This window comes from Electrophorus electricus, chromosome 13, assembly GCF_013358815.1.
Source record: "Electrophorus electricus isolate fEleEle1 chromosome 13, fEleEle1.pri, whole genome shotgun sequence".
NCBI lineage: Eukaryota > Metazoa > Chordata > Actinopteri > Gymnotiformes > Gymnotidae > Electrophorus > Electrophorus electricus.
In genome coordinates this window covers 8,213,880-8,241,541 of record NC_049547.1, presented here as the reverse complement: position 1 = coordinate 8,241,541, position 27,662 = coordinate 8,213,880, and the positions used below count along the sequence as shown (strand labels likewise).

At 40.6% G+C, this 27,662-nt stretch overlaps 1 protein-coding gene across 1 annotated transcript in view; it reads right to left on the bottom strand.

Moving 5' to 3' along the window:
• Nucleotides 1–27,662, bottom strand: part of LOC113571324 (ryanodine receptor 3) — a 145,620-nt gene that overhangs the window by 115,215 nt on the left and 2,743 nt on the right. The window contains 1 exon segment of the mRNA XM_035532477.1: nt 2,903–3,022. Coding sequence (XP_035388370.1) covers nt 2,903–3,022 — 120 coding nt within the window.

Genomic DNA, 27,662 nt, shown 5'->3' with positions numbered 1-27,662 from the left:
CCAGCGTGCACAACGATGACCACAGGTTACTAAATATATTCTTTGCAAAGAAATGCTAGGGTTATCCTACTAAATCTGTTAGGACATAACCAGTCAAATGAACTGATTAATCATTTACACAAATAAGTAACAGAGTAAGGCCAGACCAGATTAATGCCACTGGTGGATTTCTGTAGACTATTGGGATGCCCATGGGCTAAGCAAAGCTGCTCTATCCAAACATGTGCATGCCATCACTGAAGTACTGTTGTGACATGCACCAAGATATATCATAATTCCACACACTAGGGATTCATTGCATGAAATTAAAATAGGTTTTCATGTAATTGGAAGCATTCCTGGAATTGTTGGTGTAGTGAGCGGCACACTGATCCCCAACACACTCCCAGGCTTGAACCCTGAACCCTAACTACATATGCATAAAGGCTTCTCTGTGGTGAATGTGCAAAACATATGCAACCACCCTGGGCTGTTTACAGATACTCTGGTGAAGTGGTCTGGGAGTACTAATGACTCCTTATCTAGGCCAATTCTGGAGTATGTCAGATGGCAAGGGATGGTGCATTTGCAGCTGGATATGGAAAAGGCGGGCATGGAAACACAAAAGCAAATGATAAGAAATGTTTTTGCTGAAATTTACACAAAGATTAATTTGAGATAAGTGGCCTGTGTTATTGGGGTTTTGTTATAAAGATATATAGACTCCAAGGCATTTATTGGGGTACAAATTTTGCTTTCACTAAACTTTATTTGTGCCCATGTAGTTGATGCTGCAGCCCACTCCTACAATTAAACCTAAGGTACCCCAACATCCCTCAGAAAGTCTTCTTATCAAGATGCTCTGGAATACCAGTCGCAGCCCTGTGCAGCGACCAAACCTTCACCCCTGAGACACCTCAACACACCTACTCTGAAAGGCTTTGTTTGACAAATACCAGAACACCTTTGGCTCTGCTAAAAGCTTACTCCTTCCTTCCACACTGTAAGAAAGGTTTATTAGCCCACCAGGACACATGACCCAAACTTTACGACCCTGGCAATTACCTGGGGGGCAACAAGGTCATAAAACAGCTCATGTGGAATCAAGAGATGAATTCACAAGCTGGAATACTTAGATCAAGGAAAACTTATAAAAGACCATGTTCCTTAAAGAGTACTGGAATTTAATGTTTTCCTAGTGGTCTTCCCACAAGCATCGCAATGAGACCCTGATCATGTATCGAAGATCATTTTTAATTGTTCCATTTGTTGTTTTCCCAATAGCTAAACAGTTCTCTGGCTTGTGCAAAAGTTCATCCCTCTGATCTCAGTTCTTGTCATTGTTTTTGGTTTATTATTATTTGATTAATTTTCTTTATCTCTTCAACCGCTTCCTTTTTCCACTCAGTTGTCATTCGTTAGGTATCCTGTACGCCTGAGCCGCGTCCATCATAGTAGTCTATACTACCCATTTCATAATGTCAATAATTTGTTAATTCATTGATCAATAAACTTCCCATTCAACAAGTTGGTTGTCATGGTAAATATATTTGAAGCTATGGTGTTCATTCACTGCACAAGATATGAACTAATTTAAGAATGAGACTGATATAACATTAATAAGCCTTCACCATTCTTAGTTGATGTATTTTTCATATACTATAATGTGGTGCTCATTTTCAATAACTCATAAAATTATATGCTTTTGCTACAATCACCTCAAGAAAAATAAACAATGAAATGAAAGGAAAAATAATTGAAAAAATTTTTACATTTTTATCCTTCATTTTTATCTGTATCTTTTTTTTCAATTTCTTTCAACAGTTGGATGAGTTTGTCTTTGGAAAAAGTAGTTTGTCATACTTATGGACTGAAAGGTTAATTGTGTGCCTGTTTATAGGCTTGATGTAAGGGGGCTCAAACCCAGATCTGATAGGTGGTGCCACTGACCCTCCGCTGGGTGAGCCACCACGCATCAATGATGGTGGGCCCGTGTGCAAAACAGTTAGGTCTTAGAACTGGTAAAATAAGAGAAGGAAAAAAAAACAAAGGTGGGTAGTCAAACCCCGGCTGCTTAGTTGCATGGCAAACCAGCTCCCGCTAGACTGTGGTGGCTATTAAACAACCTCTGGGTATATTGCACTTCAAAGGAAGGGAGGAGGACAAAACGGGTGGAAAAACTAAACACCACAATGAGCATGGAAAAAGGGGAAAACAAAGGATGCCATGGGAACAATGGCAGCCCCGATGCACTGAGGAAAACAAAACTCTAAGACTTCCCAAACAAAACCAGAAAACATGGAGGAACTTTAGTGAACAAGGGAAGCCTCGTGAGAGAGACAGACTTGAGAGGGAAAACTGGAGACATGTAAAAACACAAGCAACCTTGAAGAGCAGAAGAGAGGTGTAGCACAAGGGCTCACGGACCTTAATACCCAGAGTTACCGGCTAGGAGCTTGGCTCAAAACTTTAGCAAAGACCCAGTCACTGGGTCACTAGGCTTATATAGACCTAGCCCAGCTGTCGGGCATCAAGCCTGATTGGTGGTGTGCCTAACTCGAGGCCTCCCCCTGGTGGCCGGAGGGGGCCTCGGCCTGGTGCCAACCCATACAGGACCCCCCCCTGGAAGGGCCGGCTCCTGACATCCCAAGGTCAGCCACACGATCCCACTGAAAAGCCCAAATGAGTTCACGGTACAGGATGTGACGGGAGGAGACCCAGGACCACTCCTCGGGCCTGTATCCCTCCCAGTCCACTAAATACTGGACTCCACCATGAACCCGTCGGACGTCCAAGAGACGCTTTACCATGTACGCCAGCGTACCGTCCACCATGCACGGACCCGGCGGGTCAAAGGGACCCAACGAACACAATACCCTATTACTACTGATGTCAATATGAACCATGCCAATCTGATTCTTACCTTGGCCTCTGAGGTGGGTTCCAGGTAGCATAGCCGATTGCCGAATCCCTCAGCAGAGAGGCAGAACTTGCGATTCTCCTTCTGGATGCACGCCACACACTGCAGGACCACCTCATCATCCTGTTGGGAGATCATATAAAATCCAGTCACTGAAAATAATGAATGCAACTTTATATCCATTTTTCTTAACTAAGAATCCAGAAATACCCTTATGTAAAGGGCCAGAAAATGCCCATATGTAAAGGCTCTGTTCAATAGTGACCAGAAACTGCCTCCAAGCCCAATCTAACACACCTATCAAAGTTAAACAAACTCTTAAGCAGTATCTGAATATTACAATAAAGTACGATAGAGGTCATAATTACAAAAAAAAGTCTGCAGAACTACAATAAGCCTGCAGTATCACCACAGGTTTAAAAACTGTTGTATCAACTGAATTATGAGTACTGCAGTTGTATTATCTCCATACTACTGCATATGAACTGTTGTTCTAATACTGATTTTTTATAAACACTGCAAGTTCTTCTCTGTAAGGATGGTACGAACTCCTGAACAGATGGGCACAACTTTGTGGCTGTGGGCTATACTACACCCTAGCCCAGATTTCAAGATGACAGGTTTGCCTAGACAAAAGCAGCTGTGTAATATATTTCTGGCTCCCCGGCAGGTAGATTGATGTTGCACAAGTTTGAAATCGTCGCAAGCTCTGTTACCTGAGCAGGTGTCCACATGCATCTGTTGCTTAAGAGTGTTTTGCATACTCACTATAATCAAGTTATAATTAATTTATGTCCTATTAATGTTTTTGTGCCACAGAACTAGAGTATCATATTGATAATAGAAATTGGGTTGCGACCACTTTCAGGTTGTTTAGAACTAAATTTTAAACCTATGTGCAAAATAATAGCAGTGTGTTTAAAACAACTGAGAAAAAGCTCAATCCTCATAATAGCATTTATTTACATATACACAAAGGCACTGGGAGCACTGCACATTCAATTCCAAATGAAAACATGAATGAAATATCAATTTTTAAACTGAAAAAGGAGAAGAAAGAATAATGGGCTGATAATGAGTCTTCATTTTCATTTACAAACTCGAATATTTACAGTATAAACTGAAAGTTGTTTACAGATAGCTTTTATGTTGATCACTGAACAAATATTTAGTTGTATAACTTTTATTTCTGATAATTACTTTACATCTGTGTGGCATGGAGTCAACTAACATCTGACACCTGCGAACAGATATTCCAGCCCAAGATGACTGGACTACATTCCACAGTTCTTCTGCATTCTTGGGTTTTGCATCAAAAACAGCATTTTTGATGTCACTCCACAAATTCTCAATCTGACTGAGGTCTGGGGATTGGGCTGGCCACTTCATAGCATCAGTCTTGTTGGTCTGGAACCAGGATGTTGCCTGCTTGCTGGTGTGTTTGGGGTTGTTGTGCTGCTGAAACACCCATTTCAAGGGCATTTCTTCTTCAGCATAAGGCAACATGACCTCTTCCAGTATTTTGATATATTCAAACTGGTCCATGGTGCCTGGTATGTGATAAATGGGTCTGACTTCAAAGTATGAGAAACACCCCCAAACCATTATGCTTGCACTTCCATGTTTTACAGTCTTCACAGTGTACTGTGGCTTGAATTCAGTGTTTATGGGTCATCTCACAAACTGTCTGTGGCCTTTATACCCAATAAGAACAATCTTACTCTCATCTGTCCATAGAATGTTGCGCCACTTCTCTATAGGCCAGTCAATGTGTTCTTTGGCAAACTGTAACCTTTTCAACACATCTTTTTTTTTCAGCAATGGTACTTTACGAGGGTTTCTTGCAAATAGTTTGGCTTCACGTAGGCATCTTCAGATTGTTGCAGTACTCACAGGCAACTGAAGATCTTGTTTGATTTCCCTGGAGCTGATCATTGGATGCTTCTTTGCCATTCTTGTTATTCTATGATGTACTTAGATGGTAGTATTTCTTTTCCTACCACGTGTTTCAGGTTTTGTTTGCCATTTTAAAGCATTTGAGATCATTTTAGCTGAGCATCCATTTATTTTCTGCACTTTTTTATATGTTTTCCCCTCTCCAATTAACTTCTTGATCAAAGTTCTTTCTCCTTTGGTACAATGTCTGGAATGACCCATTTTATTCACTGAGCAAGGGCTAAAACCAGTAGGTACATTTGCTGCCCTCCTTCTTTAAATAAGGGCCATAATTGACACCTGTTTCTTCATAGAATGAATGACCTCACTAATTGAACTCCACACTGCTATTAATTTGAACACGCCCCTTTCATTAAATGAGTCAATTACACCCAATTAACAGCACGCATGTTATGACTGTTGATTCTGTTGGTGGCCCATTACTCAGCTACACCTAGTCATGAATTTTTTCCCATGTTGTATTATCTTTTCTACCAAAATCAGTAATTAAATACATTAGTGACGTTAGACTGCTATTATTTTGCATATATATATATATATATATATATATATATATATATATATATATATATATATATACACACACACACACACACACACACACACACACACACACATATATAGATTTGTTTTGGGTTTTTTTTTTTTTACTGGACCAGGGAAAAACAAGCAAAAAATAGCTTAATCCAAGTTTCTTGTAATTGCTGAAAGTCCTATAAACTGTGCAATGCAGTGGTCATCAAGAAAAAAACAAAAGCAAAGATCAGTTTCTTAGCATCTTGCAGACCTAGATAGGGATTCACTTGTGCTAAACTGCTTAAATGACTGAACAGTTTTAGAAATATTAATATGTGGTTTAAAAGTTAAGTCAGAGTCTAGACATGACACAGACTCTCTCATGACCGTCATGCAGTCATGTTGAAATATCTGGTTTTCCCTGAATTTTGGGGGGAAATTATTCAATATGAGCCTTAACTGGACAATGCAGATTTAGATACCAGAGCTCATCACTTTTTTTGCTGCTATGTGTCAAATGAGAACATCACTTTTTTGTGCATTTTTGATCTGCACAGATTCATCTTTTGATTGCTAAAGTGTATTTAAATGTAATAAACACTGACATTCGTGGTTTTGACAAAAACATCATTGTTATGTTTTGCAAGTTGTTTGAGGCTCCAGCATCTTGTTAAACTAACGTGAGCGGGATGCTGCCTGTTCTATGACATGAAGTGAGCCACATGTGTCAAAACATGGACAAGTATTTTCATTTCCAGGAGACAATGAAGCATAACACCATGTTATCTTATTGCTCAGCCATTAAGGTAAGCTTAGCATTGCAGGTTAGTCTGGTGAGGCTAAGTTACTATCTTAGTTAGCTAGCTAACTACATAGATATGTGTTATTTAAAATTTTTTAGTGTTATTAAATATATGCAATAAAAAGTCGCTGTTACCTAGTCATGGGCCTTCCTTGCTCAGGGCTGAATTTAGTACACATACTGAATTCAGAGCTTAACTCTAAAAGACCAGTGGCATGAGTGCACACAAAGGCTACCTTTTCTGGTCCCCAACACATATTTTGTTAATGCCACATAAACTTAGGCATGACTTTAAATTACTGTACAGATTTCAATATACGTATGGTAATCAATGTTTTGAACTGGTTTATGTTTTTGATTTTACCTTATTCATATTTTATATTTATATTCATTAAATATGTCTATTTATATTCATTAAATATTCCATTAAATTTAGGCAGGGCCTAATTGCATGCAAATGTAAAGGACACTGCAAAAGAAATTTATTGTTTTAATTAATTTTTCACTGTTTTCTATTCACAATGTTTTTAACATCACCCTAATGGCATTCCACACAACTATAGTTTCACAATATCCAGTAATAAATGCAGAGACATTAAACAGTATTTTATGGATGTTCATTTCTTCATATGTAGATAGACTGCAGTCATACAGTATGAGTAGATTTGACCTGTTAAGTTTCCGTAACTATAGCAGCAACTTTGCGGACAGTTTCAAGCTTTTTAGGCTTGGCATGTACAGTAAAAGATATCAATATTTAAGAGCTAATGCTGCATATTTATCCCCCAGCAAGTGGCTGGATGCAGTTCTCTGAAGTATAGGCATTTTAACATTAAAACAAAAACATGGTCCCATGAGAGGTCTGTTGAGATTCCTCTTACATTGCTCTTAGGTGCAAATAATAAACTACTGGAGTTTTTAGTGGTATTCACATTCACCACAGTGATGAGGAAGGAACACAGTCAACAGAGATTCCTTTGGGTGTTTTCTGTCTCAAATAACCCATTTAAGATGCTTTAAATCTGTGTATATGGCTTTGATTAATGTGAATATTGCACACTCGACAAAATAACAGTATTACTTTTTTTGATCAGGTACCAGATAAGTACAATTTAGTCTATCTAAAGATTCTCTCTCAAGAATCACTTGATTAAATTTATACAGTAAAGTGGACATCACCATTCTAATACTTGGTATAGGATAGTTCCATAAACTAAACATGGGTTAGATTAATTTTCACATGGCATATCTCCACAAGAAAATAACCATGTGTACTTCTGTTTCTACAGATAATTTCTCACCTCTTAGTGGCAGACGTCTAAGGAATAGCCAAGGTGTCTAAAACCCAGATTCAGACTTCTTGCCTCAGCTTGTGATTGGCTGTCAATGGCTTAAGATTTCAAAATATGTCTGTATTGTAAGCTGTTCTTCAACAAAATCTGCTTTTTAGTGCTTTATGCTGTTTAAACTTGATTAATGGTAGCCTTGTCAAGTATACATCCTATTCTTCAGGATGCTATTTGGGCATGAGCCAGCTAAGAATGTTGTTCTATGTTGCATAACAACCCTGGAGATTTGAGCTTCATTGAAAGGCAGTCATTAGAGGAAAAGTAGAGATTCTGTCCTGAGGTAAGGGGCTATTACCCATTGCACCATAGGACATGACCACATATATTGAGAAACTAGTTCTAGTGCTATGCTTTGCGGAAAACATTGTCATACACATGGAGTCTCACACTGTGAGAAAATAACTTTTTAGTGAATGAAAGTATTTTAGATAAAATAAATAGCATTCTGAGCTACATTCAGGCAGGAAAGAAAATAGAGAAAATAAGGTTGAATATGAGGAAATCAATATACAGGTATCCAGCAGACTTCTCTCAATCACATCTTTCTTCATCAAGTTGTGTTCTGTGGTAATCAACAGTAAAAAAAAATACAGGAAAGGTAACAGATTTGTAAAAGACTTTGAATATATTGTTTTTCATTTTAGAGAGTACTTTTAATTTTAGATTAAAATCTGGTCAAGTTGGAGTGGGCACTAGGGGAGGGGCTACAATGTGAATTACAAAATATGGAGGCAGATTTGCTGATGTTGCTCCACAGAGGAAGGTACAATAGCCAGCTGCACCATTTTAATCAGGAGGGGGTGGGGGGCTCTGTAGGAATGAAAGTGCAGCATTTCACAAATATGCAGTTAACAGACAAAATATATTGAGGGCTAAACCTGGTACCTTAGCTTAAAGCTCTGGATGTGAAGAGTTAATTAAAATAAAACTTGTGCTTAATTTGAAGACAATTCCACTGTAATTATAATAATTAACTATAATAATTATTTCTCAGGACAAACGTATCTGTGTATTGTCACACTTAGAAGGCAAAGCAGGGTGCGGGGACGAGTCGCATAAAACAGGAACAGAGTTATATTGGAGATCCCATTTTATCAGCTGCATTTTTATCAGGTACATTACAAGTATATTTTATAAGATGTTGCGTCGTGACCGAGGAGGATAGGCTATGCTAAAAAAAAAAAAAGCCTTCTGCCTTCTGACAAAGCTCTTATTTCAGGCCAATCAGCCTTAAGCAGGCATCTCTGAACTCACCATCCTCATTGTGCAGCTGTTATAAAGTGAAGAAAGTACACCACAAATGAGATATGTGAGCTCCCTAAATGGAACAGCTCAGTGATTAAAGGATGCTTAAAAAAACAGCTCATCAAAAATGCAATGGTTGATACTCCTATTCAAGTAAATGACATCATTCTTTATTAATTGCATTAGTGTGTTTGTGCTTCCTTTAAACTTAGCTAGCTTTTGACAAGCTATTTCGATTGTAAAACATTTCTGTTCAGCTGGATCAAGCAAGTACCTATATTGTACCTACTTGCTTGGATGATAAAGTATTAACCAAAGATCCTGAGAGACACTACAGTTGCATTATCACTCTATTTTGATGAAAACCAACAATAAACCTATTTCTGATCTAAATTCTTGCCAATGCTGAATTTCCATTAGTGTAACCAAATGACGGACCAAACATCTTAACTCCTGGCAGCATGTGACAGTCATTGAGAAAGTCGCAATGTGCCAGTGCATTTGAGCCAGTCATTATCTCCTGAGGTGCACAAGGTCTTTTGTGAAACAGTTTCAATGTCTAGCCTCTAGTAAAGAAACACATCTCAGAATAAAATTCTTGTCAGCACAAGACTTAAGGTTAATATCAGGTCCTGTAGCAGGTTCTGTGGAGGCTCTGTAGCACATAATATATGTGATAAAGCACATTGTGTTTACAGCATATGTCATAAAAGAGAATGAATATAAATGTGTGCAGCTATTATGAAAATGTACTCAAAAAGAGTTAATGTGATAAATTTGCCAAATATTTAAAAACTGGGGGAAAAGGCAAAATGTTTTACTTCTTTTTTATACAACATAGTCATGTTTTTATTGGAAGTCTAGCCTCTTTGTTTACATTATAAGCGCTTGTACACAATAGAACATTAAACCTTCATATAATACTCTCATTGTATTTATAAGTTGATGTAAATACTTGAGCTGTTTAATGATATCACTCTTTACCTTCATTTCAACCTACTCTTGTAAAATGAACCTGTCCACTCCCAAAACACAGATCCTTAATTAACAAAAGACCTGTTTAACTCACATTGCCTGCCTCTACTCAAAGCCAAGATTTTCATGTAGCCACTACAAAGAGAGATGGATACATGGAAAATGGAGGAGCCATCCAAGAGACAACTAGACAGACACATCTTGATAATCTAGCTATAGCACAAGAAATAAGGGTTTTTAAATGGATATATCCTGAGAAAGACCCTGTTCTATTCTTGACTTTACACCCCCTGAGGAAAAGAGACAAAACACTGACCTGAAAATAAGGCCATTAAGATTCTGGGAAGATGAGAAATACCTGTGTTCATTTGTGCAGACAAATTAATTTAAATGCATGATTCACAAATTCTATTACTGCAATTTCAAGTAAAGGAACATTCAGTGCTATGTTTCGAGGAACTACAGTTTGAGAAGTGGGTCACATATGACAGCCGCGAGTGTGCCAAGTTGAACAAGGGAACACTTGCTCTGCAACGGCTGCTAATGGAATACATAGCACCAGGTGTTAGGAGAGACTCACATACACCATCACCTTGCTTGGACCATCCAGGGTCGTTACAGGAAAGAGTAGGTACATAGTGCCAGGCACTCCCTTCTACCCGATGAACACCTGCAGACTTGACCTACATCACAGACAGCACAGTTCAAGCTGGATGACCAAAATAGCCAAGTAGTCTGGATCTATTAGCAAATAAAGCTGTAAGGTAGGCGGGATGATTGACCACAGATTTCTTTTACTTGGCTGACCAGACATTGTCCGTTTTGCCATTACATGTAACTGTGAAAAGATCCAGAAAGGTTTTTACTATGAGAACAGATTTAACTAGTGCTGTGTCCCAGTTGCGTGCTACACACTAATACTATAAGGTATATACTAAATACTGATGTTAATAGTCCAGGTTTGGTGAGTTAGTATACAAAGAATTTATGTAATACTTCCTTTCGTACTGAAAGGAAATGGTGAAGCATTGCTATTCCAACATACATAATTGTAAGCCACAACTTGTTATAGATTTTCTTTGATTAAAAAAATGGAAATTAACAATACTTTTCACCATATTGCTTTATGGCAACAAAGACGTTCACGTAGAAGAGTGCTGCTGTCAGCCTCTCTCCCCCTAAACGTCTCCGTGAGTGTGTATGTGTGTTCGTCAATGTGGCCACGCCCTCCTTGTGCCACACACCTGCTCCTTATTGTGTCGTTATCATATGTATAAAGGTCTGTCATTTATGTGTTTGTGTTGTCGGTTTTTGCCTCTGTTAATGTGTGTCTGAATGTCAAATAAACGTGTGTTGGTCTGTCACACTACTCATCCCTGCATCCTCCTTAAAGCCTCCACGTTACAGAAAAACCAACCGATTGAGGATGCCTGGGAAGGGCGGCAAGAAAAGGAAGGGGAAGATGGGAGGTAAACGCCCTCCCACAACCCACGCAGCCAGACTCTCCATCATCCTGGCCTCACTCCACACTTCCACCATGGAGGAGGAGGCCGCTGGACGATTTTGGGGGGGCCCCCGAGTATGGTCCAGGGTCGGACTCTGAGGAATCCTACAGACCTCAGCCAGACTCTGAGGATTGGCACACGGAGGTGAACTCCACTGGGTCTTACGACCAGTATATGGATTTCTATGAGGGTTATGCGGATCATGGAGAATTCGGGGAGTGCAGCGACGTTAGTCTGCGGTCGGATGGGGGGTTCGACTATGGGGAGGACCCGTCTATGGAGGTGGAGGAGGTTCTCTATGTGGATCCCCTCAATGGCAGTGACGTGGCATCTGCAGACTCCGAGAGCGACGAAGCCCCGGCACGTCAGATACCACCCAAGGAGCTGCTCGGGAACGAGCAAACTTTCCCGAGTGGTATAAAGAGCGGCGACTGTGCTCGAGGACACTCAAGCCATTAGGGTGTACAGCCCTGGAACTCACGCGCCGGTACCCAAGCCTCGTAGAGGCAAGGGGGAGGCGTCACCAATGCCCGCCCCAGAGACAGGAAAAGCAACTGGTGCGCCTACTGTAGCGGGTGCGCGGAGGTCACCGCCCCCCGAATCGGCGAGAGGCGATCCCCCACAGGCAGGTGGGACTCCAGCCCAGCCAACAATTGGGGGAAAGGCCGGGGCTCCTGATATTCTACCTTGTTTACAAATATGGATAAGTTAAATTTAGCTAGCTGGCTAATTGGCTAATTCTATCTAGCTTACTAAAATAACAACCATTTGTTGTTTATTAATTATTTTCATGTTTTAAGAAAGAAATCCAAGTTGTACTGACATTTATAGACCGTTCGCATGAAATAGTTGAAATGATGGCCGCCATGTCAAAAACTAAGCCGTTCTAAATATGCATCTTGGATTTTTGAGTATACTCAAATTTAACAATTTTTACTACACTACATAGAATATACTGCAAAATTAGTTAGTATTAGTAAATAGTATGCAATTGGGATGCAGCCTAGGTAACCATAAAGAACTAACAATAATCTTCAAGGTGATATTTCTGAAAACTATCAAAGCCGAGTCAAAGGAGTTCTACTTCAAAGTTTAAAAAATTGGGCATCTGAAAACTTCAGGGCATACTATGTGAAAAAGTAGTAGGAACTTCCAAACCCAGGGTACATCCAGTGAATATAGGACACCAAATAGCGAAATATCAAAGCATTAAAACTGAGTCAACAAAATCTCCAGACTTCTGCAGAGGCACAGTGGTGTTCTAGGACATTTTCCCTAGTCAAATTTTCTAGTCAAAATTAGCTCTATAATTGTACTGTCTAACTAAATGGTTTTGACCAGTGAATTTGAAGTAATTTGTGGAATGGTGGCTTTTAGCAGGTCTGACTCTTACATGACTCAGACTAAGTAGTGGTTTTGGTTAACAAACAAACAAATAAATAAATAAATAAATGAAAAGAAAGCCAACAATTTGTTGTTGTGACTCACCACTGAGATGAATCTTAACACTTGATTGTCTAAGCAATCTGGCTATATGTATGCATACCCCCCCTTCTCTACCACCACCCCCAATTCAACCCCAACAGCCATTTCACATTACAGCCTTGTCTCAGAAATGGGTGTTTGATACATTGTCATCATACAATGCTTTACTATGCCCTATTTCTCATATTTACACTCTGAGGAGAAAACTGGCTGAGCTACTGCCTTCAGCTGAGAAGCCTGTACATGTGCACTGCCAAGCTCCAGTCTAGTGTCCTCTAACTATGAGTAACAGTGCACTTGTGGTGATATGTCTTAGAGTGGCTTATCATCTGCAGTGCCAATAAAAAACAGGCTCAAAGAGCCTGTTTGAAAGGAGAGGACACTTACAATTTGTCTTTATGGTTTCCATCTGTACCATCTTGGGTTGATGATCATTATAGTAAGAAAAATAGCATATTTAATGTATACTTATGACACAGATACAATACAAAATGCTATATATGACTACCACAAGATACAGGCTGATTAGATGTGTTGGATTAGTTAAACTCAACCTTATGGCACCTAATATATCAACAGTGTGAGACTATATCTGGTTCTCTAAGAACAGAGGAATTAAGATTTTTGACAGAAAAGCTGGAAGGTTAGAAGGTAATAGTTACTTGCAAATGGTGAATTGCTAAGGGACCAGGTAAGAAGTTGGTGAAACAAAAAGAGAACTTTACAGCTCTGTTTTCATGTTGATGTTCCAAGCAGAGGGGCCTTTCCAAGTAATTACAGTAAATTATTATAGTCTATGGTATTACTGTATTCCTGAAAGCATGTACAGTTGTGATTGCTACCACAGAATGTGTTCAGGATGTCTTGGTATAACACCCTTAAATCCTAAATTTCTACAAAATAAGCAGTTTATCATTTTCTACCACTGACATGCTTCTAGAAACAAGCAAACTACAAGGCCGCAAGTGCCAGTCTTGATGGTAGCCATGTCAGTGAGCTCAGACCCCAGCCTGGGGCATCCTATGTCTTACCCACATGGGTGCAAAGGACCACCTTTATGCTGTATTCACCTCTCTGCTGTATTCACGTCTCTGCTGTATTAATGTCTCTGCTATGTTCATCTCTCTGCTCTGTTCATCTCTCTGCCCTGCTGCCAGTGCCAATGGCCTTTCTGCAGACAAGGGAGAAGGGAAATTGGCCACAATATGAAAGAACTGCTTCCATAAATCTGATAAACTGTAAGAGAAGACATTTTACACCAGGCTTACACCTGTGATTAAGCCTGGTGTAAAACATGGGAGGGAGGGCATAAAACTAAACAAGTGTGAAATGCTCCTCTGCCAAGCTTGTGTGTTTTGAAACCTATGAGCACTGGAAGAAACTTTAAGAATGCTTTCAGCATTCACTCTACTTTCCCACGTTGCCAAAGAAATTCATACTCTTTAGTGCAATTGTGCTGGACATGAAATTTCTACTCGGGCTAAGCCATTAAGTTGAATGCATTGGGCATTACATTGTATTTCAAAACTCATCTCCAAAGTAGGTCTGAGTCAATACAGCATAGGAATCTTCGGCACATGTAGCCACAGATCTAGCCCACACTACTTGGGTCATACACTCCTAGGTAATCATTTCATGGGTGAACAAGTCCTAGTACAGATTTGAAATACTACATTCGCTACACCAAATTAAATGAATAAATCTGAACCACATAAATTCAAGAAAATTGAATTTCACATCTATGCATGATGAACACAGAAGTACTCAAACTACACAGCCAGCAGAGTATTGGCCTATAATCTGTGTAATACCTGTAAGAACCACATGGAAGTAGATCAACGAAAGAGAAATGGAGAGACAGGGAGAGAGAGGGAGAGACACTTTCACACAAAAGCCACAAGTGAGCCCCAAAAGCAGGTAGTCAGAAACTCAGCAGTGCAGCTGGCGGTGACCCATGATTAATAACTAATACAGGATGCACTGAAGGTGTGTGTGTGTTTATATGTCCAAAACTAATATTCTTGTCTGCATGCTCTTTCCAGCACTGCCAAAACTGCAGACTCCTAATTAAGTGTAAGAACTGTTTTCATCCACATCAGAAAATGAACGGTGCATGATGCAATGCAAAGGAGCCTCAAGCTATTAACACTGAGAACCTTCTAAAACGAACATTTACCCACATGCGCTTTTGCTAGATGACAAACTCTAGCTGTGCAATTTGAGGCCACCTGATGTTTCGGTTTGCTTGAGGAGCACCATAAAAGTGGGAATGAGTGTCATCAGCTTCTCTGCTAGAGTTCTTTTGGCACCTTGGAGTTGGGAATGCAGTGCTCACTTTCACAGCAATGCAAAAACCCCCTCCTACAGAGACACATACAATATGGCAGATTTCCCTATGGTGGCATCACCTCCCATTATCACCCATTAAACCTTCATCTCAGAAGCACGGCAGTAAAATAATTGCACATTGATTTGGTACATATAAAGCCAGAACATGTACAGACCTATGGGTTATCAAGGCAGCTAATCTTTCAGTCTGCAATAACAATAACATAGTAAACCTTACGTTTCTTATAGATCCCTCCTCCCTCACTGCTTTATCTGCCATCACTCACATCTAAGTAGTACGATCATACCATACTACTGCTGAACAGATATTTCGAGTGGTGGACCATTCTCAACACAGCAGAGACTGTGATATAAAGGTGGTTGTCATACTGGTGTAAGTGTACAGTACAAGGCGCAGCAGTGTTGCTGGAGGTTTTAAAGGTCAGTGTCATTACCGGGCTGACACCAGGCCACCTCCCAAAAATATTCAGCCAGCATGGGCCCTGATGTTAGCTGTAGGGCAGCTTCCACATCCATAAATTTTTGTTTTTTGCTGTCTGTCAAATAGTTATTAGGCCCACTCATTTCTACAGTCACACTCTAAATTTATATTATTGTTGTACATTAATTATTTTCAAATAAGATGACATTGTTGTCATTGCACAGCTTTTATGTGACTTTTCAGGGCCAGGCAGGAGTAGATGGGTGTTGGTAGCTCAGGGTGCCCAACACTACCTTCTCATGCCCCCTTTTATCTGACCTGCTGTAGTTAGGCCTCCTGAACTCCCCATTTGCATTAGTGCACTCTGTGTTAATCATTCCGATCCACATACTCGTCACTCACTGTCTCCTTGGCGAGTCGTCTGTGACTCATGGCTATCTGCCGTGTCGTCCTGCCATGGCACACGCACCTGCATCACCCTGAGTCAGGCCCGCTCAAGGGCCATGAAGCTAGCTGCATGTGCCACTCTCCATGCCACTCAACACCCTCAGCCTGCCTCGGCCTTTAAAACTTTAAACATATCAGAAGACTGCCGTCGACAAGACATGGTGTAGCAGGTGAATACTACTATGATTGGAGATTAACCTGTTGGTTTTGCATCGGCATACACACATCTGTGGCTAAAGGGTTTTATTCTGGAAGGAATGGACCTCCTGTACATAGTAATGCTTTTATGGAAGTTTTTTTTTAATGAAAAAAATTAATTTGTAAAAACACTGAATATCATTTTCAGTAAAAGATTTCAATTTGCAAACTGAAGAGAATTGTATACTGATTCTTTGATGTACTATGTTTATTGTATTTTAATAGTTATTGTTAATGAAAGGAGGGTCCCTCCCATCAGTTTCTCTCTGGCCACTCTCACACTCTACTTGCGCATCATTGCTTACTCTTTAAAGCTCCTAGTGACAATGTCTTGTAAAAAGCGCTACATAAATCGACATGAATGTAAAAAAAATAACAAATCCATTTCAATCCAGCTTACTGCAACTATTACTACAACACACTCTCACACACACACACACACACACACACACACACACACACGATCTCCAACAACACACCAGACAGCTCAGCAGTTCCACACCTCCCACCCAACTGCCGCCCCAGCAGAATAACACATTGTTTCATCACACACGCCACTGACTCTGCAGCACCAGGGCCCTCATAAAAAGCCCGATAACGTTTATCTGGAGCTCATGGTGAGGGACAGATGCAGACATAAGTTGTCATAAACCTTTGAGGAGGTGGCCGATGGGAACGGAATGGCTTCAGAAAAGCCAGATGTCATGTCTGACGCTGGCTCACCAGCCACACCAAGGAGTCCTGGAGAAACGCTGGTCCCTAGTAAGTGTAGCGGTCGATGGACCAAGCCCCAGTCAGCTCACCAAAACGAGCCAAGGTAATTGTGCACACTTGTCCTCTCCATGCATAACGATGCTGTCCAAGTGGGTGGGAAAGAGCACAGCAGGCCAGATGGCAGTGGCAGGCTGCAGGTGCCTTTCCGCAGCTGTGTTTCTGTGGTAACAGGACTGTTTCTAAATGTCAAGGGTGTGAAAGTTCAGCTGGTGGAGGATAATGGAGGAAAGTTGACACGCTCAAAATATCAGGCACAAAAAGGCCACTAATTACAGCAGGGTACTTGCGTAACAAGTACAGTGACTCAAGCTAAGACTGGCAGTAAAAGCAACACCTCGAAATGACAGTAGTCTCCATTTAGTGGGGGTTGTCTTGTTACATTTATTCTGAATGTTGAAGCTCCTGATAATGTTGTGAAGTTTTTAAATCCAGTGGTGGAAATGTTTGGTGAAATGAACCCAAGTACAGTAGAGAGAAAACATTTTTTCAATTTCCTCTCCACAAAACATGCTCTGTACATTTTCAAGCATGTAAAAAAGTTTTATACTTTTGTTGACCAATATTCAGCATGCTGCTATACACATAAAGTTGCCTTACCTCGCTTTATAAATAAACTTTAAACAGGGACCAACCAAAACAATTGAGAGATCTGGTTACACTGGGTAAATATGCAAAAGTGTACAGTCATGGCCAAAAGTTTTGAGACTGATGCAAATTTTGGTTTGCACAAACTTTACTGCCTGTTTTTTTTGTCAGATGTTTAAATGGTATGTTTAAATTTGGTATTGACAAATATATCCAGTTTAAGCAAAGAAAGTGTTCACCCTTCTTTTTTAAGACTTCTGCATTTCGCCTTGGCCTGCAATTGGTCTGCAGAGAACTGGGGAAAATGTATTTTCTCTGATGAAGCCCCCTTCAGACTGTTTGGGACATCTGGATGTCCAGAGAAGAAAAGCTTCTCATCCAAGGGAGTGGATTTGCTCAAAACCTTGCCTAAGAACACTGCCATGAATAAGGAATGGTACTCCAGTCCTCTGCAGTCCAATCCCTATACTTCCTGCAGAATGTCAGTCTGTCCTTGAAGTTTTTCTTGGAGAGAAGTGGCTTCTTTGCGGCCCTTCTTGACACCAAGCAATCCTCCAAAAGCCTTCACCTCACTGTGCTAGCAGATACACTCACACCTGCTTTCTGCCATTCCTGAGCAAGGGAGTGGGTTTGCTCAAAATTTTGCCTAAGAACACTGCCATGAATAAGGAATGGTATCAAACCATCCTCCAAGACCAACTTCTCTCAACGATCCAGGAGCAGTTTGGTGATGAACAATGCTCTTTCCAGCATGACGAAGAACCATGTCACAAGGCAAAAGCAATAACCAAGTGGCTCGGTGAGCAAAACATTGAAATTTTGGGGTCATGGCCAGGAATCTCCCCAGATCTAAATCCCATTGAGAACCTGTGGTCAATCTTCAAAAAGAGGTTGGACAAACAAAAACACAGAAACTGTGATCAACTCCAAGCACTGATTAGGCAAGAACAGGTTGCCATCAGTCAAGATTTTACCCAGAAGTTGATATCCAGCATGCCAAGGCGAAATGCAGAAGTGTTAAAAAAAAAGGGTCAACACTATATATATTATTCTTTGCTGAAACTGGATGTATTTGTCAATAAAAAGTTTAAAAACCCTATGAAATGCTTAGAATTGTACTTCACTATACCATATAAACATCTGACAAAGGATCTAAAAAAATCTTCTCAAAACCTCTGGCCATGGCTGTAGCTGTTCATTCCATGGGTCACTTGCAGAGATTCCTACCGCTTAATCATAAAACTGTCCCAAAGAAAAGATACTGACAAGTATAGTAATCACTATTGACAGTTTTTGGAAGTTTTGAAAAGTGTTTACTTAAGGCACTATGCATACCCCCCTCAACGACTGCATTTCGAGTGAAACCAAATGAATGAGCCTAACTGTGAAAGAGAAAAAAATCAGGTAAAACAACTGGATGGTGCTCGTCTTTGTCATGGCTTCGAGTTGAAATGAGCGACGGCCATCCATCAGGACCCACTTTATGGCTCCATGTCACCACTGCCAACCTGAAGTAATGCTGATTCAGCAAAGGCACGTGCACACTAAGTCTACACTCACAAATATGAGCCAGTACTGCTTCTTCACCCTCTTGTCAGCAGAGTCATATCTATTCATAGGATATTTTTTATGAATACTCTGCATCTCACTGAAAAACATGTAGTTTGAGCATATTGAATTCCACTCATAATAATGCTGCATGCACAAAGCAACAAGCCCAACAGAGAGTGTCTGTTATGCATAGGCCTACTAAAGGAAAAAATGACTGCTCACTGTTTTGAGCCTAAATTAAGTAAGTCATACTCTGGGGATCTCAACAATGTATTAAATTCTAAAACCTATACATAGTTAGCTATATTGTTGCATAACAGTTTTATACACACATACACATACACACACACACACACACACACACACACATACACACATATATTATATATACATACATACATACATACATACATACATACATACATATACATATATGACAGCAGTGCATATTTCAAATAATGCAACATGTCATATCACTAGAAATATTTCACATAATACTTCACATTGTAAATATAGTAGCATCCCTGGAGAGAGTGGCTGTCCATGGCAGCACGAGTCATAAGCTTATTTCTGGCATGTGCTGGCTTCACTCTGGTGGTTTCTGGTGAGCTGGTGCACAGTGCAGAGACAGTGGCTCCTCAGTGTATCCTGCTCTAGGTGCAGTGTCCTCCTCTGATTCTGGCAGACAGCCAAATATAAGCTCTTTGGGCATCCTGAGCTCACAGTTGAACATTAGGAGGGATGGAGTGAACCCAGTTGACTCCTGCAAGGTGGAGCAGCACACCAGCAGGACCTTGGTGTTGTGCAACTGAGTGTTGGTGTTGACACGCAGCCAGTTGCAGCCCTCTGCATTAACGCTGACTCAAAGTTGCGGCCCTGGTCACTGTGGAGCTCCTCCAAACCAGCAGAAGAACTCCACCACTAGCTGCTCTGTTGTCATGGCTTTGGGCCACTTTGTGATGTAATCTATGGCTATGAGGGCATAGCTATTCCTTTAATCAGTGGTGGAAAAGTAGCCCAAGACTAAAGTGAGATGTGCAAGTACTGCAGTGGCCCCCTTTTGCTGTGCACTGGTTGTAGAAGTGCACATATAATTCTACATCTGGGCGACAGTCCAACCAGCAGAACCATACTGCAGCCAATTCAGCCTCTTGCCTACTCCATCCCACCATCTAGATAGATGATGCACCAATCCTTGGGAATGCCATCAAGCTCTCACTCCAAGAGGTCTCTCGAATGTGGCCAGTGCATTACATAGCCCGAAGATCATGACCGTGACCCAACAGAAGCTGGCACCTAATGTGAATACTGCCTTCTCTTTGGTATCTGGAGCAAGTGCCACTTGCAGGCACACCCAGAGCCAGGAGCTTCTACCATGGAAAATGAAGGCCACACTGCGAGAGACCCCTGACTCTATAACTCTGCTCCTCCAATAGCCATTGTGGACTGCTTCAGCTCTCCAAGTCCAGTTTCACTGCATGATCCCAGCTGCTGTTAGGAAATCCAAACCAATTATGCATGCATCCAATATGTGCAAGCCAGAACACGTGGCTCCTAGGTGCCTTGCTCTCAGGTTGCTGTACTCAGCTGGTGTGAATGCTGCTTTCATCCTTTATCTCAAATGGTATGAGTAGTGAAATGGCACTGGGAGGCCACTGGGACTGTGCCCAAAGTTAAAGGAATCGCTCCTGCTGTGAAGGGATGTTATAAAACCCAGTGTGAACCCCTGGTGAGGGACATGGCTATGACCCTAGATAAAGGGTGGATGTGTGAGTGACACATGGAAAGTGTGAAGGGTATGCTCCCTAAAAGTGAATGCAGTGTGAGTGTGAAAGTGAATACAGTAAAGCCTGTCACCTCCTGAAGGAGAAGGTTGTGTGATGGAGATTGTTCTAAAGAGCTGACTCTTTGGTCTAGTGCTCAGAGCCTATGTTTACTGCCTGTAGGACATGTGTTCAAGACCAGCAGTGATTGCTGCTCCCAGCCTTAACAACAGGTTGATTCAATAATACACTACAATAACAGTGTTTGTATTGCTGGAACCCATACCTCTAGATGAGTGACAATGCTGCTGGTGACCCTATTGCAAAGCTGACATGCAGACATGCTGCTTGTGTCCTGAACCAGACTGGTAGAGGGGAATACCCTGGCCTTCATCATCTGGTTTATGATACAGAATAAGTGCTTTACACCCCCTCAACATTAAAGCCTATTCCTGAAACATCTGCTGCTCCCCAACTAATATTGCCTTCTCATGAGGTTAGGTTCAAAAAGGTAATAGTCCTGTATTGCCCAGATGGTTTCACTTCTAGCTTGAGCTGTTTAGCAAAGTTTCAGGATAGACATCGATGTCAGCCAATTCAGACAAAAAGAAAAGTTTTTTTAGGTACATCCTGAATATGAAATGATACAAACATCCATGAAGTCAGGTGTCTTAAATAAAGTGAACTTGCTGCACCTGTCACTGTCTGACTCATGGCTCGTGCATTGCACAAGCGAATGCTCAGACAAGTGCGCATTGTGAGCTGCAACACTGACAGTGGAAAGGACATTTCTTCATTTTGGTGGATCGATAGATCATTAGAGGAGTCATTCAGCGGGATGCCCAGTGCGCCGCAGGTTCACTTAATTCTGCACAATCTGTCGGTCTCCAGCTTAATGGAGATGAGTAAAAGGGAAATACTTCCTGCTGAGATGGGCTTGCTCATCACAACAGCCTTCCACTTCATATCCAGCTGTTCCAGAGAAAAGTGAAGCAACTTCACAGACAGCTAATTAGTATTAAATGGACAAAATATATGGTAAAAAAAAAAGATGCACAAGAAACTGTAAGCTTGAAGAAGTTTAGTAATGGGAATGTGAATCGGTCTTTGCCTGGAACCAGCAAATGTAAACACATGGTCTAGCTGACAGATTTAAGCTTTTTTTTAATGCAATCTTATGTGGAAAGGAGATGAGCAGTTTTTCTTAAGGCATTCCCTTTTAAGCAGGCATAGACTGTCCAATTTCAGTGGTCGTATATATGTCACTGTGTATGACATGAGATGATGCCAGTAAAATCAGAATTCTACATATGACTGTGTGATATTGTGTATTTTTAAAGTCAAACTATACGATAAAGATTCTCTAACGATAGCAATGCAATTAAAGGAAATGACTACATTCATTGTACATCAAGAACGAGCATGCTCTGTACTCAGAACATGGGATTGCGAAAACAAAAACAAACCTTTGCCATAATAGTGGCAATGTTATCCCTCGAGAAACCGTGCTTCAAGAAGTGAAAACTGAGATTTTACAAACCACTCTTTCAACTCCCACTTGTTTCATTTACATTTCGCCACAGCCAGTATTTGAAGTTGTCACGTGACATCCTCTTGCTGGTGCCTTGGAGACGAGCCTGGTAAGAGCAGTCACAGAGCAGTGCTTCTGCAATTTTGATCTACATTTTCTGACACTGCCATAACTCAAAAGTCATCCATTTTTGGTTGCAGAGACACTAAATCACCCATCACAGAGTATGTCACATTTTGCGTTCTACTTCCACTGATTTTAACTCACAACCAAAAATATTTGTATGTAATATGCAATTTGGCCTACGACAGCAAAATCGGGTTGATTATTGCAAAGTGTGAACCCGTCTTAACTCAGACAGAGGTGAGTCATTTATTTAAGGACCCATATTAATCCATGCTCACATTCCTATAGTCATTGAAAAACATTCATCTCCTTAAAAATGGTAAGAACAGTTAATATTAGCTGGTTAGCAATGGAACTGGTTGTAGTTCTAATCATTTACACAGTAGAAAAACAGCTCTCAGTGAATCTAGTCATTATCCATGCTTAAGTAAGAAGCTTTCTTCCTGAAATAAACAGTGATTCTGAGTTTTGACAAAGGGATCTATACAGTCAATCTAGTCAAAACACTTGTATATTGTTTGTGCACCTAATACAATTACAAGGGATTACTGCAAACAGCTGGAAAGCTCCAGTTATCACCGCCTCCAGGTCATCACAGCTTGCATGCATGTGCATGTGTGTGGGTGAGTTTCAGAGTGAGGGCTGCCGAAGTGGTTCCATAACACCATGTCCAGCACATCTCAACTCAGCACATCCAGAGCTAAGAATATGCGCAGTCCTCATTGGGAACACCAGAGAAGGGGGTCTGAGAAACTGAGAGAAGCAGGTCCTCTGTTGGTTATTCACACTGTGACTATAACACCTCACTTAAAATGAAAAGGACAAGGATGAAGAACCTAGACAAGTCTAAGAGTGAGGAGCCACTTCCACGTGCAGGAGTCCAAAGAGACATAATGGCCCCAACAGGGATGAACTATGACTGAGACTCGTCAGCTAATGCTCACCTTGGGCTTTTACAAATGACTGACACGACACACCCTGTGTGTGTGTGTGTGTGTGTGTGTGTGTGTGTGTGTGTGTGTGTGTGTGTGTGTGTGTGTGTGTGTGTGTGTGTATGTGCGTGTGTGTGTGTGTGACAGAGTGAGTGAGAGAGTGAGAAAGAGAAAATGTGACAGGAAGAAAGAGACTAAATCTAATGAAAGAGACAAAAATCTAATGTCCTGTATTAACACAGCTACCAGAATGACATATACAACCCCAGTTCACTGTCCCGGTGTTGGACTGTATTAACATATGTTTTTGTGTCACATGTATTCATATTTCACTTTTCAAGACAAACACATCAGTATGGTATGGGCCAAGTGTTCTCAGTTCAGTAGTTATTCAGCATCTTCAGATGTTCTGTGTACTGGAAGAGTAAGGTGGTATGACTGAAAGTAGGATGGTTCTATGTGCTGTCATGTTCAGAGAGTTCCACTTTAAGAGTGTAAATCATTAAGAATGTGCACCCGAGACAGATAGTAGGAAAGCGGGTGGCAGTTGGGATGACAGCGGGGTCTGAAGATGCTGAATAACTACTGAACTGAGAACACTTGGCCCATACCACAGTCTGTTCTGCTGCTCAAGAACACCTGCTGCACTGTCACTCTGCACCACAATGCATGTCTGCTTTGCATTCTCGACACACACACATGCGCGCATGCATGGAGGCACGCACACACGCACACGCGCACACACACACACGTGCACAAATACAAACAATCAGCACACATACAAACAATGAACCCCTTCTAAAAACCAGCCAGTTGCTGTCCCCCATTGTGGAATGCAACAAGCTGCTGAGCTTCTTAAAGTGACAGCGAGCCTTTGAAAACAGAGGATTCACGGAGCAAAACACCTCAGCAACCATTATCCAATTAATGGCTTCTATAATGAGCCAAGTGTGACCATTAGAGCTGTGTAGAAAAAATAACAATATAGCAATATATGGTGAATACTTATACATGAATCAATACAATTACAGGTTTTCAGCATTATGAATGTTTACCCTGTGTGAAACTGATGCATTCAAGTTTAAGTGCAGACGTTATTACAGACAGCACATGTGTGACAATTCAATAAACAATACCCTACAATAAGTACTAGTGTCAGTTAGTCAACACAGGAGCAGGGTCAGTGTTCATTTAAATATTCCACAAATAGAGGGGTCTTCAGTCTGCATTTGAAAACTGCGAGGGACTCTGCGGACAGCAAGTGGAAGTTCGTTCCACCATCTAGGAGCCAGGACTGATAATAGTCTCAGTGCTTGTCTTTCATGAGACTTGAAGCATGGTATTTCAAGCCGAGCCGTACTTGGAGTTTCTAAGTACTCAAAGAATGGATCGGGCTTTGACCACTGACATCATGTATGGAGGGGCTGGTCCATTTTTGGCTTTGTACGCAAGCAACAAGGTTTTAGATATGATGTAGGCAGCTACTGGAGGCCAATGAAGGGAGCGCAGCAGTGGAGTGACGTGTGAACTTCGGAAGACTGAAGACCAGTCTTGCTGCTGCATTCTGGACGTAGTCGTAGAGGTCTGATGGCTCTTAGAGGAAGACCAGCAAGTTATGAGTTGTAGTATTCTAGCTTTGAGATTACAAAAGACTGCAAAAGCACCTGGGCAGCTTCCTGCAAGAGAAAGGGCTAAATCCTTTGTGTCATTTATGTTTTATGTCAATAAATGTTTCACTGCGTCAAGGGATTCTGTGCGTCCTGTTCCGCACCCTGCAGCACTTGGGCCGTTACACTTTGTATGTTACAAAGGAGAAATCTGCAAGACTAGGTCAGATTTGAAACATGGGCGTTATTGCGTTATGTCTTTATTTGTTATTATTTATTAATTTATTATTGTTAACAACAATAATAATAGAATTTTTAGTAACATTTACCTTAATAAAATTAGTGAGTATAACAGACTGTTACGTGTCATATTGTATTGTATCCTGACATCCATATCATGTTACATATCATGAAATGAGTTGTAATACCCAGCCTTAGCAACCACTGGCTAATGAACAGGGACTGCAGTGTGCTTAGTCAGACCATATGATTATCGGCTAATGAATGTACAGATGTTATTTTACACATTACAGGGTTTTTTTTTTACAATCATTTTCACACTTGTCTCAATACAATGTCCACTTCTTCAAACCTCTTTACACAGTATGCTTTTGAAACACACCTCTGCACATCAGTAAGCCTTTGGTGCGAAATGCAATTCAACCACCAAAAAACACTTGATATTTTATCCAAAAGTGACTCAGACTGCCATAACTATAACATATGCTTTCTTCCAAAAGAACGCTTTGTCACTCAATGTACAATGAACTTCAAAACGCAAACAACTTATAACATTGCAAAAATACATATACTATATGTTTCCCTTTCCTGTATTTTTGCATCCACAAATATTTCAAGCCAGATAAAGAAACTCCTGATCTGTTGGCTTACCTCTCAGAACAGTGAGTATGTTACAGTAAATTTACAGTAAACTGTAAAAGAAAAAAATGTTTTACTGTATCGGAAACCCAAAATAGCAATATTTACTGTATAATGTAAAACATTATATGATAAAGAAACAAATCACAAAAGCCACAGTATTCTTCCAATGGTTTACTATATTTTGCCATTTGTTCTCACAATATATACAATCAATAACAAACACAGTAATATGAAATCAATATGTCCAGTATATGCAGTAATTCTCACATATTTGTTTGCTTGTTAGTATCAGATGTCTCCAGTTGGTTTGGTCCATCTATCCTCTCCACTGCATTTGGCCATAGAGTTTCATCAACATCACATTGAATGTTATCTGGGTAGGTTGTTAAATGAAATGGCAGCCAGGTGTTTCAGCAGTACATGTACTGCAGTAATAATGGAAAAATCTTTTGTGACAACTACATTTATATTTTCCCTATATACATGAACATTTCAATGCAAATATGACCACTTTTGTATCGATGGTAATAAGGCTGTAAACAAAAAAAAAAAGAACAAATTGAATAAACTTTCTTCTAAAATCAGAATAATCTGTCTGACATATTTCAAGTGTATATTTTCATTTGTCTGTCAAAATGCAAAACATTTCCACCCACAGTGATCAAATGTTTGTTGGGTTAACTGAAAGTTCACTGTTTTGAACAGAGTATCTAAATGTCTGCAAAATTTGCTGTAGTTGTACAGACTGTTGTTGTTGGTGAACAGTGATTGAGAGAGGTTTTCATGAATTTTGGAAGAAGTGGTGATTGAGTTCCTTTTTTATCAAGGCAATGGAAAAGTATAGACAACTTAGTTCACACAGTCTATTGATATAGTGAATGTGTTAAGTGTTTTGAAAAAATGGACATTGAACTGAGACAAGTGTGAAAATAATTGTAAAAATCTGTGATACACAATTCTTATGAGTACCACATCTTCATCTTTGGGGTTAAAGCTCCCCATGTTATCCCTGTGGCACGAAAGAACAAATATGAGAATGAAGGCTGGAAGAGACAGCACAGAGAATCGTGTCTGGGGTAGAGCAAAGAGAAGTTACCTGAGTAGCATGCAGGAAGTGGTCACTGATTTGCCCACAAAAGCTGGTCCACCAGCAGGGGGCACTATGGATTAGAGTCAAAACACCCTAGGAGAGCTAAGATCCATCAGGCTCAAGACTCTTGACCAGCGGAGCTCCCAAAAGGCACAGGTTATAGGAATATAGCATGCTATGAAGCATAGGCACATCTCACAGCTAGAATCCAATGCCAGCTGCACCGTGATCAATTGTGGCTTGGGGTCCAAGAGGAAAGCAGTCAGGCTTTTGCAAATGTACATATCAGTTGCAGGGATAGCACACTTCGCTGAGCACTTCCACGCAATGATCTGCATGGATCCAGCAATACACCTGACATGTCCCTGAGGTAACATGTGTGAATGAGCTGAACCCACACCTCATCCCCAATGTGTTTACAGCAGTATACTTTATAGCAATGTGACTCACACTGTTTCTCATTAATCCCAATGGCTATTTGAAATGTGTGGTTTTATAGGGGGTTATGTTCCTGAAATCTGCCTCTAATATACTTCCTGTGGACACTGTACAAGGCTGTGTCTAAAATTGTCATCCTGAAAGTCAACCTAAATGTCAGTTCAGATTCAGTTTCAGTGTTTCTTCTTGCCTTTTGCAACTGACTCCCATATTTCACTTAACCCAACACTAAAGGA